This window comes from Selaginella moellendorffii, unplaced genomic scaffold, assembly GCF_000143415.4.
Source record: "Selaginella moellendorffii unplaced genomic scaffold, v1.0 SELMOscaffold_8, whole genome shotgun sequence".
In the NCBI taxonomy this organism is placed as follows: domain Eukaryota; kingdom Viridiplantae; phylum Streptophyta; class Lycopodiopsida; order Selaginellales; family Selaginellaceae; genus Selaginella; species Selaginella moellendorffii.
In genome coordinates this window covers 2,228,005-2,242,910 of record NW_003314269.1, presented here as the reverse complement: position 1 = coordinate 2,242,910, position 14,906 = coordinate 2,228,005, and the positions used below count along the sequence as shown (strand labels likewise).

Genomic DNA, 14,906 nt, shown 5'->3' with positions numbered 1-14,906 from the left:
CGGCAAGGGGAGCCCTTGCAGCCACACAAGCTGGACTGAGAAAGAGGCAAGAGGCAAGGTCACTGTTCCACCTCTCAAGAGGTGGATCTTCACTGGAGCATTGCATGATTACATAAATTTATGTATTCTAAAGAACCGTATGTATACTTTTAAACATCAAAACCAGCTAGCCAGCCACCTTCTGAATTCTGAAATCTGCTTTTTGCATTCTGCACTGCACCTGCTGTCTGAAGCAATCTCCCCTCCCCCTGACACATGCACTAGATTGCCCTCATAATTGGCAAAGCATGCATCATGGAGGTGTGGCTACTACTGTCCTTGCCTGGCCACAGTGCTCACTGGTCACCAGCACCAACAGCAAACATGCATTATTGCACTGCTGCTACCCTTGCTACAGTAGTGATGGGCTCCTCTGGGCGAGTGAGCAGCGTCCGCATCAAAACAGTGCTGCTCGCTTGCTTTTTGCCTGTGCTGGAATTCCTGGGGGAATCTCCCTCACCTTTTTCCTCTTTCAGCTTGGCTTGACTGGTTGGCTGCTCTTAAATCACTCCAGCACAGCCAGTAGTAGCAGCCCCAGCCTTTGATTGCAATCTGGACTGAATTGGCAAGTGTGCGGGGCGGTGCCAATGTAACCACCGAGATGAGATGTTCTTCTTCTTTCCCCTTGGGCCTGAAAGAGATGTGATGAGATGAAAGGCCTACCAAAATGACAAATCGCAGCAAAAGGATCACTTACTTGGACCCGACGCTCCATCAGCCGGGCCTTGTACCGCAGGGAGTTAAGTGTGAGCATCGTACTGCTCCCCTCCAGCCGCCCCCCTCAGTTACACACGGTGCCTCGTGCAGATTGGATATGATTTCTCGTGGGGCCTCAGCTTTTGGACGGCTCCTCCTTGCACAGATACGACGTGCATGCACCTCCGCTCGCTCGTTAGCAACACCCAGGGCCCAGTGTGTTCCCGCTTCGCGTTCGTCAACTGGCTCGAAAAAAGATCTCTCACAAATCATGGCTGCTATTGCGGGACAATGTACGACTGCCAATGGGTAAGTTCGAACCACTGCACTGAGTGCTCGCTTTGAAAGAACTAGATGCGAAGTGTTACCTCGTGTTTTACTTTCTAGCTGCGTCCGCCGAGGTTGCTTTAGCCTTTCGGCCCTCCAGAACTCCACTATCGACGAGCGAGTTAATTTCGGATTTTGCAACTCGCCGCACGGCTGGGTCTTCGCTGTCTCTAAAGGCCGCTACCACTTTTGCACTGCCAGAGAGAATCAAACAGCGTCGATCAGGTCAAACTCAAAATTCAAAATCGATTCCAACCAAAAGGTCCAATCCAAATACCTGTGACCTCGCGCCCATGTTGTGCACCTCCCTTGCAGTGCGAGGCTCCACAGCATTTGCGCAAAAGACTCCGAGCTCCCATCCAACTTATGACAGCTGCTGTCCAGAACCAGCCTCCGGATCGTGCGGCTAGCATGGTAGTGCTCCAGCACGTGTTCCTCTTCTGTTTTCTTGTCTTTTGGTAATGCAGCTAGGTCCGCTATTGCTTTATGCACTGATGATATTCCTTCCGGCGTAGCTTTCAACATTATTCCGTCAACGCCACCGCGTGCTACCTGCACCAAGCACATATACTCAAAAGAAATCGATGACTTCAAAAGCTTACCTCGTAGATGACGTCCTTCCCGAGAGGCGATCGTAACAGCTCCCCTGCGTTGGTCGCACATGCTTCCACTAGCTTCTACACAAGCCGAAAGCCAAGAGCAAACTGAGATACACTGCAAGCCCTCAGCTCTAAAAGAGAAAGTACCTGCGCAAATCCACTTTTCGAAAGCAGCTCGGTTCTTCGTAAGAATGGATCCTTTTTGCTAATGCGCGCACTCTCCGTATTGTCGTCACCATCGTTTACGTCCCCGCATTCATCATCTCCTTTTTCGCAAGCATCGGCTGTCGTTTTCGAACTTGAAACTGCACATGCAACCACCTCATCACACAACGTCATCAAAATGAGTTAAATGGACTTACTAAACTCGACTGGAGACTTGAGTGTCTTCAGCAGCTCCGCAGGAAAATATCTCGGTATATTTGGTGTGAGAAGATGTAGAATTAATCGCTGGCCATACTTTTGCGAACGACAAATATCCCACAAGAAATTTTAAGATGAAGCCTACCTTGTTCACACTTAACTCCCTGATTTCTGTTGCCAATTCTGACATGATAACCTGCACCCACAGAAATTCAAGGCGTGAAAAAACTTCACAACTTACACACTTGCCTTGGTCACAAGTTCAGTATCGTCAACAACGTCAATTACACTCAGAAGGACCTGCCGATGGAGCCTGTCAAGGACGTACGGCGGATAATAACGAGAAAAACTTACAGCATAACCATGATCGTCGCGAGCAACCTTTAAGACTTGACCCTTCAACGCTTTAATAATCTTCTTCCTTTGCTGTGCACGTGATTTACCAGTCAACAGATTATACAAAGAAAAAGGAACCAAGCTACACGTACTTTTGCAGATCCATGGCGCACACACAGAACACCAAGTTTCGCACCATCTGCTGTGTGGAGCATACGCACGAGAAGAGGTCCCGAAAGTTGGTCAACAATATTACCAACCATACTCTGAACAAAATCGTCATAAGCATGAACAAAAAAGAAGAAAGTTGTTACCATTGGAGCTATACTCAAATATTCGACAAGTACTCGGTGAATAATTGAGTGGTCGACTATTCCTTTCTCTAGTATCGGTTGAATACTTAGTGTCATGTGTTCCAGAACCGTTTTACGTTTGGCAGCCGGTTCATCGGAAAGTATCTCCTTGATCCTGCATATTGAAAGTTTATAGTTCCACACTATGAAAATTGTTCTCTTACCTTCCTTTGGTAATGTTTCTAAACAAGCGGAACTCGGGAGAAAAAAATTCCGATACAAGCTCCTGTTTTTGAGAACCACTGGCAGCGTGATAGGCATGCTCGACAACTACAAAGTCCCAGTCTATTATTTCACTAGAGTATGTTCCTGAAGCACGTACCAGCTGAGCCAGTCGGATGCCTAAGAAGACGCACAACATTCCCATGCAGAATTGAAAGAAGTTGTTGAAGCTGATCCTTTTTAGCTGCAAATCGACATAGTTGGAACAAAACACCGTTGATGAAAGTACTCACCATTGTCAATCATTCTCAGTGCAAGGTGACAAGCGTAAGTGTTCAAACACAAATCTAGGAAGCTGGGCCTGAGCTCTTGAAAAACCTCGTTTTTTTGTGCCTCTTGAGAATGTTTGACACAAGACTGCAAAACGCAATCACACAATCACCAGGTACAGAAAATTTTCAAACAATCTACTCACTTGCAAAACACGCGAGCAACTATGAGACATGGCCATTTGCACCATTTTCCCTTTCATCTTCGCCAATGTTTCTGACACAATCCTGACAAAACAGAGATAATTTTTTCAGCACACTCCAAGCTACCTCGAAACTTTATTATACCTTGATCGATCTTCGGCCTTTATGTTTCTCTGCCTCATTTTCTCCCATAGCGAGACAACGTCCTGAATGCACGCCCAACATTTAATTCGTTTCGCATTGTTTACTACAATGGATCACCTTTTCAATGTCGAAATTTGGTTTTCGCTTCCTTTTCCGGGACTCCAGAAGCTCCTATCAAGATAAGATAAATACATTGAAACATGTATAGAAGGAAGAAAACCTTCTTAGCTTTGCGATCCACAGGTTTCTTCTTGTCGAATTTCTTGTGAATGTCCGAAGGCTTTGCAGCGTCTTCGTTTACCCCCTCGTCTTTCTTAAACGATAGTTTTCGCTTCTTTCTGGAAAAAAGAACTCTTCTAATGAAACAGAACGAAGTTAGCAGCGTACTCACTCTTGCGGTGTTCGTGATTGATCCCCTCCACCGCTACGCTTCTTCTGAAAATGCCCTGATTTTGCAATCGCGACCTTGCTGCCCTTGTTCTTCTCGCCAAATCCCTTGCTCTTCCCTGAATCGCCGCGCTTCTTCTTGCCAGCTGCATTTCTCGGCTTCAATGCCGCAGAAGAAGAAGAAGCGCCATCCTTCTTCTTGTGCGCTGGCTTCGCCATGGCGGCAATCTAAACCTCGCTAGAACCCTAACCCTAACTTTCTGTTGGGGGCAGTTTGGATGTATGAAGAAGAATGCTTGGCAGATCGCGCTGTGTGCTCTCGCGTCGCCTCCAATCCTCCACATCGGCCCTCTTTCTTCATGAATCAGGGACGGAATCTCTTCGTCCGGGCCTCCAAAGCCGATCAAGAGAAGGCAGTTCCGTCAGCCGGGAGGACTGGATCCGGCACAGGAGCAGCCGCCGTCATCCGCGCGATCGCCTCGTCGCGAGTAATCGCCAGCGATCCTCGGCAATCTCGGCCTACAACCAGGCGGTGATCTCCGGAATATTTTCCTATTCCTCGCTCCTCCACATCTCGCCGATTCCATTCCAGCTCACGGCGCCCGCGCTGGCGCTGCTCCTCGTCTTCCGCACAAATTCTTCCTACAGCCGCTACAACGAGGGCAGGAAAGCGTTTGGATCGAACGTGAACAGGTGTAGAGATCTTGCGCGCTAGTCCCTGTGCTTCATCATTGATCGGCGATAGCTACATTGTAACAGGGCTTTGGGGTCAACCATTGGTCAACGTAATGGTCAATGGTGGTCAATGCCACGTTTCCATTGCTTCCACATCGACACTGACAAGGCTCTCCAGGAGGAGCTCAAGGGCGTGCTCGATGGGGAAGATCTAGCGTTTGTTTTAGCTGCGACGCATCGACCAATTCTTGTGCTGCTGAGGATCGCCGAGACGACTGGAGCTTGCCAGGGGATGAGCGCTCACAACAAGGCGATCATGGTAAGCAAGTTCTTTCTTTTTTATGATCAATGGGTTCATACTCCCTGGTTGCAGGATCTCAATATCACGCAGCTCCACGACAATCTTGGCGCCTGTGCACGCATTCTACGAACTCCAATTCCGCCATCTTACTCGCACCTCACTTCCAGGATGCTCATCATCTGGCACCTCACGCTGGCGCTGGCGCTGTGGGATTTCTACCACTGGCTCACCATTCCGGCCACGGGATTTAGCGCCACTGCACTCTTTTGCATCGACGAGGTATGGATTTCTACGCTCTTAACTTTTCCTTAGACGGTTCTTCGCCAGGTAGGAGTGATAATCGAAGAGCCATTCTCAATCCTTCCTCTAGGAAGCATTTGCGAGCTGGTCCAGAAAAATGTGGCTGAAATGATTGAAGCTCACGAAGGTATACTTTGGTTCTTGATTTATTCTTCGTGATGACCTTTCTAGGTGCAGAGTGTGATGCCCGGAACGGGCATAGTGCGTAGTCGAAGTTTTCAGCCTGACGTACATAGGTACGCTTTTTTATTTTTCTTCCTTCGCCAAGGGACGCGTCGTTTCAGCTGGCATGATGTGCCTTTTCAACCTCATCTAGAAGGCTGGCAGACTTGACAGAAGAAGGAAGAACAAGAACTTTCATGGAAGATTTGTGGAAGCGTTAACACTTTATATTTCCGTCTCCGCACTGCAGAAGCAGTACTTCTCGATGGGGAACGAAAAGAAGCACACGCATTTTGATTGCCTTCTTTTTGGTATGCTGTTTTACAATTACTACAATTCCTTGGATTCGACTTAACAGGCATGGCTGCTTACAGATCTGGATGATACTTTGTATCCTTTCAGCCTCGGTATCGCAGAAGCATGCAGGCAAAATATCGAAGGTATGGTGCTTTAGTAGGCTCTGCTACGTCTCATTGAGCGTGCCATGATGCCAGATTTCGTGTCGAGCGTCAAGCCAAGAATGTTTTCTAGTCTGGTAGATTTTTTACCATACGAGTTCAAAATACTTCATTCTCCTTCCTGACGCTATTGCCTTCATTTTCGTTCCAGAATACATGGTGGATAAACTTGGCATTGATAAGAGTATTGCAACTGATTTGGGCCAGACTTTGTACAGATGCCATGGAACTACAATGGCTGGACTAAGGGTACTGTATTGTAAGCTTGAAATTTACCTCATGACAGGACTTTTACCAGGCAACAGGCTATAACTTTGATTACGATGACTTTCACAAGTGAGAATCCTTTTTGTTTCCAACATAGTTTTACACGGTGTATTTCATATGCAGTTACGTACACGGCAGGCTACCTTATGATCTTTTGAAGCCAAATCCCGAGTTACGAGAGATGCTTCTGAGCATGCCGCAACGCAAATATGTGAGCTTTTAAAAATCTGGTTATTCGTTTCATGTCCTTCGTTACAGGTCTTCACTAACGCGGACAAGAATCATGCGTCTAAAGCTCTACACCGAATGGGCTTAGAAGACTGTTTTGACACCGTCATATGTTTTGAAACAATCATGGGTCACGAGGGGACGGATATGATAAAGAAAGCAACAGGCAAAGATAAGCGCGTTGGGAGGCAGAGCTTGAAAATGGTCGAAAGCTCGACCAGCGTGGCTGTGGTCTGTAAACCCGAAGCAAACAACACGGTGGCCGCGATTATCTGCAAGCCATCGCCAGAGGCTATGAAACGAGCTGTTGAGATCATCAACGTGGACGCTAAACGAGCTGTAAGTCATTTCATAGCTCACTGCGCCTTCTAATGTCTCTGTGAAACCATGCAGCTATTCTTTGATGATTCCCCGCGAAACATTGCAGCAGGAAAAGCTGTGGGTCTTCATACTGTGCTGGTAAGAAAACTTCTTTCCTTTCATTCTGGCTCGAGATATCTGGCTCTCGACTTATCTCGAGCGTTACCTCAGGTTGGCAATGTCACCAAGTGTGAAGGAGCAGACTACGCCATTGCGAACATCGTTGACGCAAGGAAAGAGGTTCCAATCATCTGGGACTGACTCGCCCTGCTATGAATTCACAGTCTCGAGACTCACAGGAAAACTGTTACAAACTGCAACAGCGTCCCTGTCACGGTCTTATTTCGTCCAAGGACAAACCATAGGGGTCTTACAGATTTCTGGGATAGCTCATCCAGTCTCCACCATGGACAGGCATAGAACGATCCACCTGGGGGCAGTGATAGACAAACGCAGCTACTCGCTTTCCAGCTTCCGTCACGACTTCCACAACATCACGGTCGAATCCTTGGTGCTCCTCGGAGCTGTCACAGTGGTGGAGCAAGCTAGAGAGATCACTGGGGTCGCTAGCAGACACTACGTATCCTTTGACGGCATTTCCAGGCTCGTCCAGGCTTACCGCAGCTTGCCTGATGGAAGAGGCTCCTCTTCCTCGTGAATTGACACAGAACAATCGACCGCCGAGGAGCCAGGCCGCCTCGCCGCGGCTGCTGCTGCCTAGTCGGAGGCGTTGCGGGCCTCCGGCATCGGGGCGGAGGTTGCCGTAGACGAAAACGTGCTGGACCTCCTCGTCCGCCATAGCTAAAACTTGTGGCTATAGACAAAACCACTTTATACGCACAAGACTGTTATTATATTTTTTGAAGGGGAGAAGATGCTTAACATACTTAAGTGTCATGCTAGGCTAGGTGGCAAAATTTGGGAACTTTTGGATATGATTAATTGGAGAATGCAAAAGTTATTATTGCTTATGTAAATAGTAAAATAAATCAAATTTCTGTTTATTTATTTTAGAGTTTATTAAACTTCAACATAACAAAGGTTTTGAGTAATTATAATTCTCTAAAATTTTAACTATAAATCTTGAACATATAAATGGTATTTTCTTGTAAAATTAAACATACTATTTTTAAAACCTTATCTTTAATGATAAATAATAGAAAATAATTTTTTTATTATTCATAAATTATTAAATATCACCACAATATAATCTACATTTATATATATTAATCCTTATTTTTATCAATTTTATGAAAGTCTACATAAATTCTTATAAAACATTTTTATATTATTTAATTTTTTAATTCACATTTAACAATGATAACCAAAAATATAGTTGTATTTTTCTATAAACATTATAAAATTTTACAATCTTTACCTTTCATTTTAAATAAATTCATAACACTATCAAATCCTCAAATTCAATGAATAATGTCAAACACATTATAGTCAATTACTTTAGTTATAGGTTAACTCATATGGAAATAAAACAAATATTTCAGTCACACCTTGTGAGAGCCAAGTGTACAGCTACGATACTGTATATTAATATTAGCGTAGTGGGATTTTGGTAGCTGTTAGATTGGTTTCAATTTGAACCACTCGCTCATGTATATAACCTAGGGTTTTTGGGTTAATTGATATGCACATTTCTGTATTCCCTTTCCATATTTCATGCACTCACATTGGTGGAGGTGAGGGGCACTTTTGATTGTCCCTGGGGAGTGCTTGGATTTAGGATTTCAGTTTAGATGTAACTTTTGCATCATCTAGATTTAGCTTTTTCCATTTCCTTTCTTTTGTTCTTTCCTTTCAGGATTTTGGTTTAGATCTAGCTTTTTGCATTGTCTAGATTTACCATTTCCTTCCAGTTTTTTGTCATTTCTCTTCTTTTGCTCTTTCTTTTTCGTTCATCTTTATGGCAGATCAACAATTTCCTCCTTTGACTTTAGAGCAGCAGTTGGTTCAATTGCTTGATGCTATACACTTGCAATTAACCAACCAAACTCAATTGATGGCAGCATTCACAGCATGTGGTCCAACTTCTCCTGCTCTTGGTGCCAATCCTCACGTTTAGCCAGAGTTTTTTCGTGGGAATCCTAGGGATGATGTGTACCATTGGTTCGATCACTTTACGGTGATTGCCACATATCATTCTTGGGATGATGCTCGACGTTTGCGTGAGTTCCCCACGTGTCTCCAAGGGACGACATTGCAATGGTACAATGGATTGAGCGCAGCCACTCGTGGGGATTTGAGTGTTCTTCTGGACGTCTTCAAACGCGCCTTCGAACATGTCAACGATTGTGATGATGCCTTCTAGCAATTGCATCGTCTTCACCAAGGGCCATCTAAGTTGGTGATGCAATTTGGCGTTCGTTTTCGAAGTCTTTTGCTTCATGCAAAGCCTAATATGTTAGAGTGGATCAAGCTAGAAATGTTGTGGCTAGCACTTCGTCAAGATCTTGTCAGACTTGTGCATGCACTTGCTCCCACCACCCTTGACGATGCTCTTCACTTGGCACAATATTATGAGACGTCGCTTCTTCCACTTCTCGTTGCATGTCCTTCAGCTCCACTTCCTATGAGTGATGGTCATATTCTAATGGAGGTTGATGCTGTTGCTACTCGAGTCCAAGGACAAGGGCGAGGACGTGGTCGTGGCCGTGATGTTCATTGCTAGGCGTGTGATGAAGTTGGTCATACTTATCGGCGTTGTCGGCACTTTCCGAATTGGCGACCTCCATTTCTTGGGTGGAGACCTTGGCGTCAGCAACGTCCCATTGGTGCTGCTGCGGTGGAAGGTTTGGACACCGAGGTGCACCTGAGAAACGAGGAGGTGCGTGAGTAACGAAGGGATCTTACGCAAATAAGTTAGTGACCCCTCCATTTTTCTTTCGGGAGTATCATCAAGGGGTTCACTCGGCACCGGTTCATCCAGTGTTTACTTTCCAAGCTCGTTTTTATAACAAGAGGTCTCCTATTATTCTCTTCGTGTTGGTTGATATAGGTTCGAGTTTATTTTCTATTGCTCGACCTGTTGCCACACAAGGTCGTCTACACTTGCGTTGTGCGGTGGATCCAGTTTTCATTCTTTATGGCAACGGCCGTACACATGCATGTGCACGAGATGAGGTGGACCTAGTTGTGCATGTGGGCGATCTCAAGCTTGAGTTGCAGTCGTTGCGGGTGGTGCCGAGTCAAGTTTTTGACCTCATTCTTAGTATAGATTTGTTGCAGCGCAATCATGCCAAGTGTGACTTTGAGGCTTCTCCCCTTTGTCTCATACTTCCTTATATTTCATCCATTCCTCTCACTTCTGTACTTCTTTGTCCCTCTACTTTTACCTCTAGTTCCGTTACTTTTGTTCCCCCACTATTTCCTCCTGTGTTTCCATCTTGTTTTACTCTTCCCTTTTCCGATCCCTCTGATAATCTTTGTGTTGCAGCTGTTGACCGGCTCATCAAGGAGTATTCTGATCTCTTTGAATTTGACCTATCATATGGGGCCAAGATTGCCATACGTCATCCGATTCCCACCGGAGATGCTTGTCCAATCAAGATTCCTATTCGTTGTCGGTCACCCAAGGAGATCAAGATTTTACGTGCAAACGTCAAGGAGATGTTGGAGAAGGGTGTTATTCAGAAGTCACGGAGTCCTTGGGCATGTGAACCTCATCTTGTGATGAAGCCCGATGGGAGTATTCGTTTCTGCATCGACTATCGTCCGTTAAAAAAAATAACGATCCCGGATGTGTACCCTCTTCCTCACACTGCTGATCTCTTGGATTGTCTGGGGCAAAGTCGTTGGTTCACCAAACTAGATCTTGCTTCTAGATACTGGCAAGTATCGATGGCCGAAGAAGATATTCCTAAAATTGCTTTTTGTACACCATTTGGTTTATATGAATTTTTGGTGATGCTGTTTGGTTTGAACAATGCTCCAGCAACTTTCCAGCGGATGATGGACAAAGTTCTTTGTGATATGCTAGAGGTGACTGCTGACTTCATTGATGATGTCTTGATTCACTCGGAGGGGACGTAAGAGGAGCACATTTGTGATGTGTGTAAAGTGTTGGATTGGCTACGCGACGTTAGTTTAAAGCTGAAGCGGTCGAAGTGCGTGTTTGGGTTCAAGGATACAACTTATCTTGGGTAACGTATTTCTCGTGAGGGTTTGCAAGTTGATCCTGACAAACTTATGGCTATTCTAAAGTTTCCTACTCCGAAGTGTGTGAATGATGTGTAATGCTTCTTGGGCAAGGTGCAGTATCTCGGTCGTTTTGTGTATCATCTTTCTGATCGCACTGCACCATTGCAAGCATTGTTGAAGTCATCAACATCATCTTTCATTTGGTCTCCAGATTGTGAGCGGGCGTTCGGGGATTTCAAAGAGCTGTTGACAACTCCTCCGGTTTTGGCATATCCTGACTACACTTGACCTTTTATTTTGCGTGTGGATGCTTCTGACATTAGTCTTGGAGGTGTGTTGATGCAAAAGAGCTCGAGTGTGCCTGGTCAACACCATCCCATTGCATATATAAGCCGTACATTTTAACCAGCGGAAATGAACTTCTCCACAACAGAGAAGGAGTGTTTAACAACAGTTTGGGGTTTCAAGAAACTTCATGCATATCTACATGGTTCTCGAACGTTACTTGAAGGTGATCATACTGTTGTTACTTCATTATTGAAGTGGAAGAAATTGGTTGGTCGTACTGCTCGATAGGCTTTGAAGCTTCAGATATATGATTTTGATGTTGTTCATCACCCAAGGAGTTCTATGGCTAATGTTGATGCCCTTTCTTGAGCTCCTCTTCCTTCTCCATTCTTTTCTCATGTTTCTGATGAGTCTATTGTTCCAACCTCTGTGGATTTTCTAGACGAGGATTATGTGCCGTCGGCAGTTGCTATATACTTGACGTTCAGTGTCCACAAGGCGCAGAGCAAGATCTACCTTCTCTTGATGAGGTTCGCGAGGCTCAAAAGATTGAGCCATGGATTCGAAAGCTTTGAGATGGGTTTGAGAATCTTGCATCACTTGTTAATGACTTGTCTTTCCGGCATTTACATTCTCAATATTGCCTTGAAAATGGTCTTCTTTATTTTGTGGGGATGGATCCTGATGATCAATTACGACTGGTGGTCCCTTCTATTTTTATTCTGCGGTTTCTCCATGCCTACCATGATTCTCCTGTTCTATGTGGGCATATAGGACATCGTTGTGTAACTGAGAAGCTGCGCAGGTCTTTTTATTGGCCGGAGATGTGACGTGATATTATCCGGTATGTGTGTAGCTGCGTTTAGTGCCAAGCTCGTAATACTCCCCCTCAGGTTGCAGAAGGATGGTTGGAGTCAATTGCAATTTCCCGTCCGTTTGAGTTGGTGGTTTTTGATCTTATGAGACCTTTTTCACGGTCAATTGCTGGCAATGAGTATGTTATTATTGCTTTTGACTACTTGACTCATTAGGTGGAAGTTGGTGCTCTTGCTATCACCTCTGCAACTGCTATTGGATACTTCCTCCTAAATCAAGTGGTGTTCCAGCATTTGTTGTCCAAAGCAGATTCTTTCGAATAATGGTCCCACATTTATGGTTGAGGCATTTCATGTTTTGATGTCTCAGTTGGGGATATGCCACACTTTCAAAAGTGCTTATCATCCATAATCAGATGGTCTGGTGGAACGGCTCGTTCGGACATTCAAGGGGATGATTGCGAAGTATGTGAACTTTTAGCATTCGGATTGAGATGGTTATTTGCCATTTCTTCAGTATGCATATGTAACAGGGGTGCAGAGTTCTATTGGTGCTTCACCATATAAACTCCTATATGGTCATGATCCAATACTACCAACGGAGCTGGGTTTACCTTCGCAATTACCACAAGCTGCAAATGCTAGGTCATAGGATTAGTATTTAACGAGCATTCTTCCACTTGTCCGCATGGAGTCTGCCAAACACTTAGGCCACATACAAGTGAAACAACAATGGCGGTACAACTCCCATCATCGTCCACCTGCGGAGTACAACATGGATGATTTGGTGTTAATTCGTTTCCCCCATCTTACAGTACGTGGTTTATCTAAGGGGCTCCTTGCACAGTGGAAAGAACTGTATTAGGTGTTATAGCAAGTTGGACCACAAGTTTATGAGGTTTAGCATAATGTCTAACAAGCCAATCCTCCAAAGATTGTGCATGTGTAGTAGTTGAAACGCTTCATACAAAGGGATTATGAGTAGTTAATACCACCTACAGATCCGCAAATGCCTCCTCCTAACATTCCTCTAGATCCCGGCTTGTCTATAAGAGAACCCTGATGGTCTTCCATTATTCCGAGAGGAGGGGATGATGTGAGGGCTAAGTGTACGGCTACCATGCCGTATACTAATATTAGCGTAGTGGGATTTTGGTAGCCGTTGGATTGGTTTCAATCCAAACCACTCGCTCTTGTATATAAGCTAGGGTTTTTGGGTTAATTGATATGCATATTTCTGTATTCCTTTTCTATATTCCATTCACTCACAACCTAAATTAAATAATTTAGTTATTTTATAAATTTAAATTTAAATTTTAAAATATTTAGTTATATAATTTTAATAAATTATAATAAGTTCCTTTTAATTTACTAAAAATGCTTGCACACCATTTTTGTCAATAAAATTAAATATATGTTTTTAGTATAAACAAAATATATACATGTTTATATTTATTTTGGTATCATTTAAGTATAGTATTAACAATATTGTTGGATAGTATATTATAATAATATGAAAAAATATATTATTATGTAATTTAATTTTACTCATTGCAACCTCCATATGAAAATTATATCATACTCTACATATAACAAATAAATTTGATAATGGTCTATACTTGAATTTTAATTTAAATCTTATAACCATGAAACAAGAAAGGGAGGTGATAATCAAGGACTTGTACCATCTCAAGGGCTACCCAGTTTGGGACTCGTCACAGCTAGCTTGTGTCTCATTTGAGAGTGTTAACGAGCTCAAGGCTTAAATATTTGAACTATAAATTTTGAGATGGAAAAATTAATTTATTTAATGTTTTAATTAATGTCCTCTTTAATTTATTTAATTTTTGATCACTGAAAAATTAAAATCAATTAAATTAAAGAAAACCTCTTCATTATTTTTAAAGTTCATAAGCTTTAAAATAGAAATTAAGTGATAAGATCCAATAAAATAGTTATGTATGACCCAATATTAAATTTATCTATGTATAATTTCATAAATTATGGTAGATCATTTTTATTGCTACTATATGTGCATAATGTGCATATTAATTAGCTCAAAAACCCTAGCTTATATACAAAAGCGAGTGGTTTGAATTGAAATCAATCCGATGGCTAAAAAAAAAACTTGCTATGCTAATTTTAATATATAGCATCATAACTATACAATTAAACCTCAAATCATCCCCTCCTCTCAAAAGGATGAAAGGTTATCAAGGTTCTTTAGTGAATAAACTAATATTTAAAGGAACATCAAGAAGAGGCATTAGTGGATTTGTAGATAGTGCTACTTATTCATTATCCTTATGCCAAACCCCATAAACTTGTGGTCCAACTTGCTATAACACTTGATATGGTCCCTTCCACTAAGCAAGGAGCTTCTTAGATAAACTATATACTATAAAATTGAAAATGGATTAATATTAATTTGTCCACTTTTTACTTTGCAAATGAATGATGGTGGGAGTTGTAGCATTGTTATTGTCCCACTTGTATATGGCCCAAGTGTTCAATAAACTTTACTTGGACAAATGGAAGAATGTTTATTAAATACTGATCCTAAGACATAATATTGCTAGCTCATGGTAATTGTGAAGGTAAATTCAACTCTGTCAGTAGTATTAGATCATGATCATATAAGAGTTTATATAGTGAAGCACTAACAAAACTCTATACCTTTATGACATACAGATATTAAAGAGATGACAAATAACCATCCAATCCAAATACTAAAAGTTCATATACCTCATGATTATCCCTTTGAAGATCTAAACAAGCCATTTCACCAAGCTATCTGTTTATGGATGATAAGCACTTATGAAAGTGTAGCATATCCTCAGCCAAAACATTAAAATATGAAATGCCTCAGCCATAAATATAGAACTATTATCTGAGAAAATTTGCTTCAGATAAAAATATTAAAACACCACTTGATTAAAAGGAAATAGCTAACAACAATTGTTGATGCACTAGAAAGAACATCAACTTCCACCCAACGAATAATGATGTACTATAAGCTCT

General features: G+C 42.9%; 4 protein-coding genes across 10 annotated transcripts; 2 read left to right on the top strand and 2 right to left on the bottom strand.

Moving 5' to 3' along the window:
* Positions 1-105: 105 nt before the first annotated feature.
* On the bottom strand, positions 106-4,138 carry LOC9632101 (pumilio homolog 24). The gene is made up of 20 exons (XM_024671958.1): positions 3,884-4,138; positions 3,713-3,830; positions 3,610-3,663; positions 3,493-3,554; positions 3,351-3,432; positions 3,169-3,292; positions 3,036-3,119; positions 2,878-2,983; positions 2,675-2,828; positions 2,513-2,626; positions 2,379-2,450; positions 2,274-2,324; positions 2,170-2,220; positions 2,024-2,120; positions 1,809-1,966; positions 1,665-1,739; positions 1,340-1,614; positions 1,104-1,256; positions 737-1,034; positions 106-670 (listed from the first exon to the last, which is right to left on the bottom strand). Exons 1-18 carry the CDS (start codon positions 4,096-4,098, stop codon positions 1,112-1,114), a joined length of 2,037 nt encoding a protein of 678 aa, XP_024527726.1. The 5' UTR covers positions 4,099-4,138; the 3' UTR covers positions 106-670; positions 737-1,034; positions 1,104-1,111.
* Positions 4,139-4,161: 23 nt separating this feature from the next.
* LOC112345372 (UPF0187 protein At3g61320, chloroplastic-like) lies at positions 4,162-5,546 on the top strand. 3 transcript variants are annotated; one of them, XM_024671965.1, is made up of 6 exons: positions 4,162-4,572; positions 4,639-4,873; positions 4,928-5,134; positions 5,183-5,282; positions 5,333-5,391; positions 5,440-5,546. In XM_024671965.1, exons 1-5 carry the CDS (start codon positions 4,172-4,174, stop codon positions 5,362-5,364), a joined length of 975 nt encoding a protein of 324 aa, XP_024527733.1. In that variant the 5' UTR covers positions 4,162-4,171; the 3' UTR covers positions 5,365-5,391; positions 5,440-5,546. The 3 variants fall into 3 exon arrangements, with proteins under 3 accessions (XP_024527733.1, XP_024527732.1, XP_024527734.1); XM_024671964.1 differs by having other exon boundaries at positions 5,327-5,391; XM_024671966.1 differs by lacking the exon at positions 5,440-5,546 and having other exon boundaries at positions 5,230-5,282; positions 5,333-5,376.
* On the top strand, positions 5,424-7,521 carry LOC9632100 (uncharacterized protein C24B11.05). Of its 5 annotated transcripts, none has more exons than XM_002967337.2 (8): positions 5,425-5,628; positions 5,692-5,757; positions 5,927-6,024; positions 6,074-6,111; positions 6,166-6,253; positions 6,301-6,609; positions 6,664-6,729; positions 6,802-7,521. In XM_002967337.2, exons 1-8 carry the CDS (start codon positions 5,583-5,585, stop codon positions 6,889-6,891), a joined length of 801 nt encoding a protein of 266 aa, XP_002967383.2. In that variant the 5' UTR covers positions 5,425-5,582; the 3' UTR covers positions 6,892-7,521. The 5 variants fall into 5 exon arrangements, with proteins under 5 accessions (XP_024527735.1, XP_002967383.2, XP_024527737.1 ...); XM_024671969.1 differs by adding an exon at positions 5,812-5,852 and having other exon boundaries at positions 5,593-5,628; positions 6,081-6,111; positions 6,664-7,521; XM_024671968.1 differs by adding an exon at positions 5,812-5,852 and having other exon boundaries at positions 5,593-5,628; positions 6,664-7,521.
* On the bottom strand, positions 7,001-7,429 carry LOC112345412. The gene has a single exon (XM_024672116.1). It carries the CDS (start codon positions 7,427-7,429, stop codon positions 7,001-7,003), a length of 429 nt encoding a protein of 142 aa, XP_024527884.1.
* Positions 7,522-14,906: the final 7,385 nt, after the last annotated feature.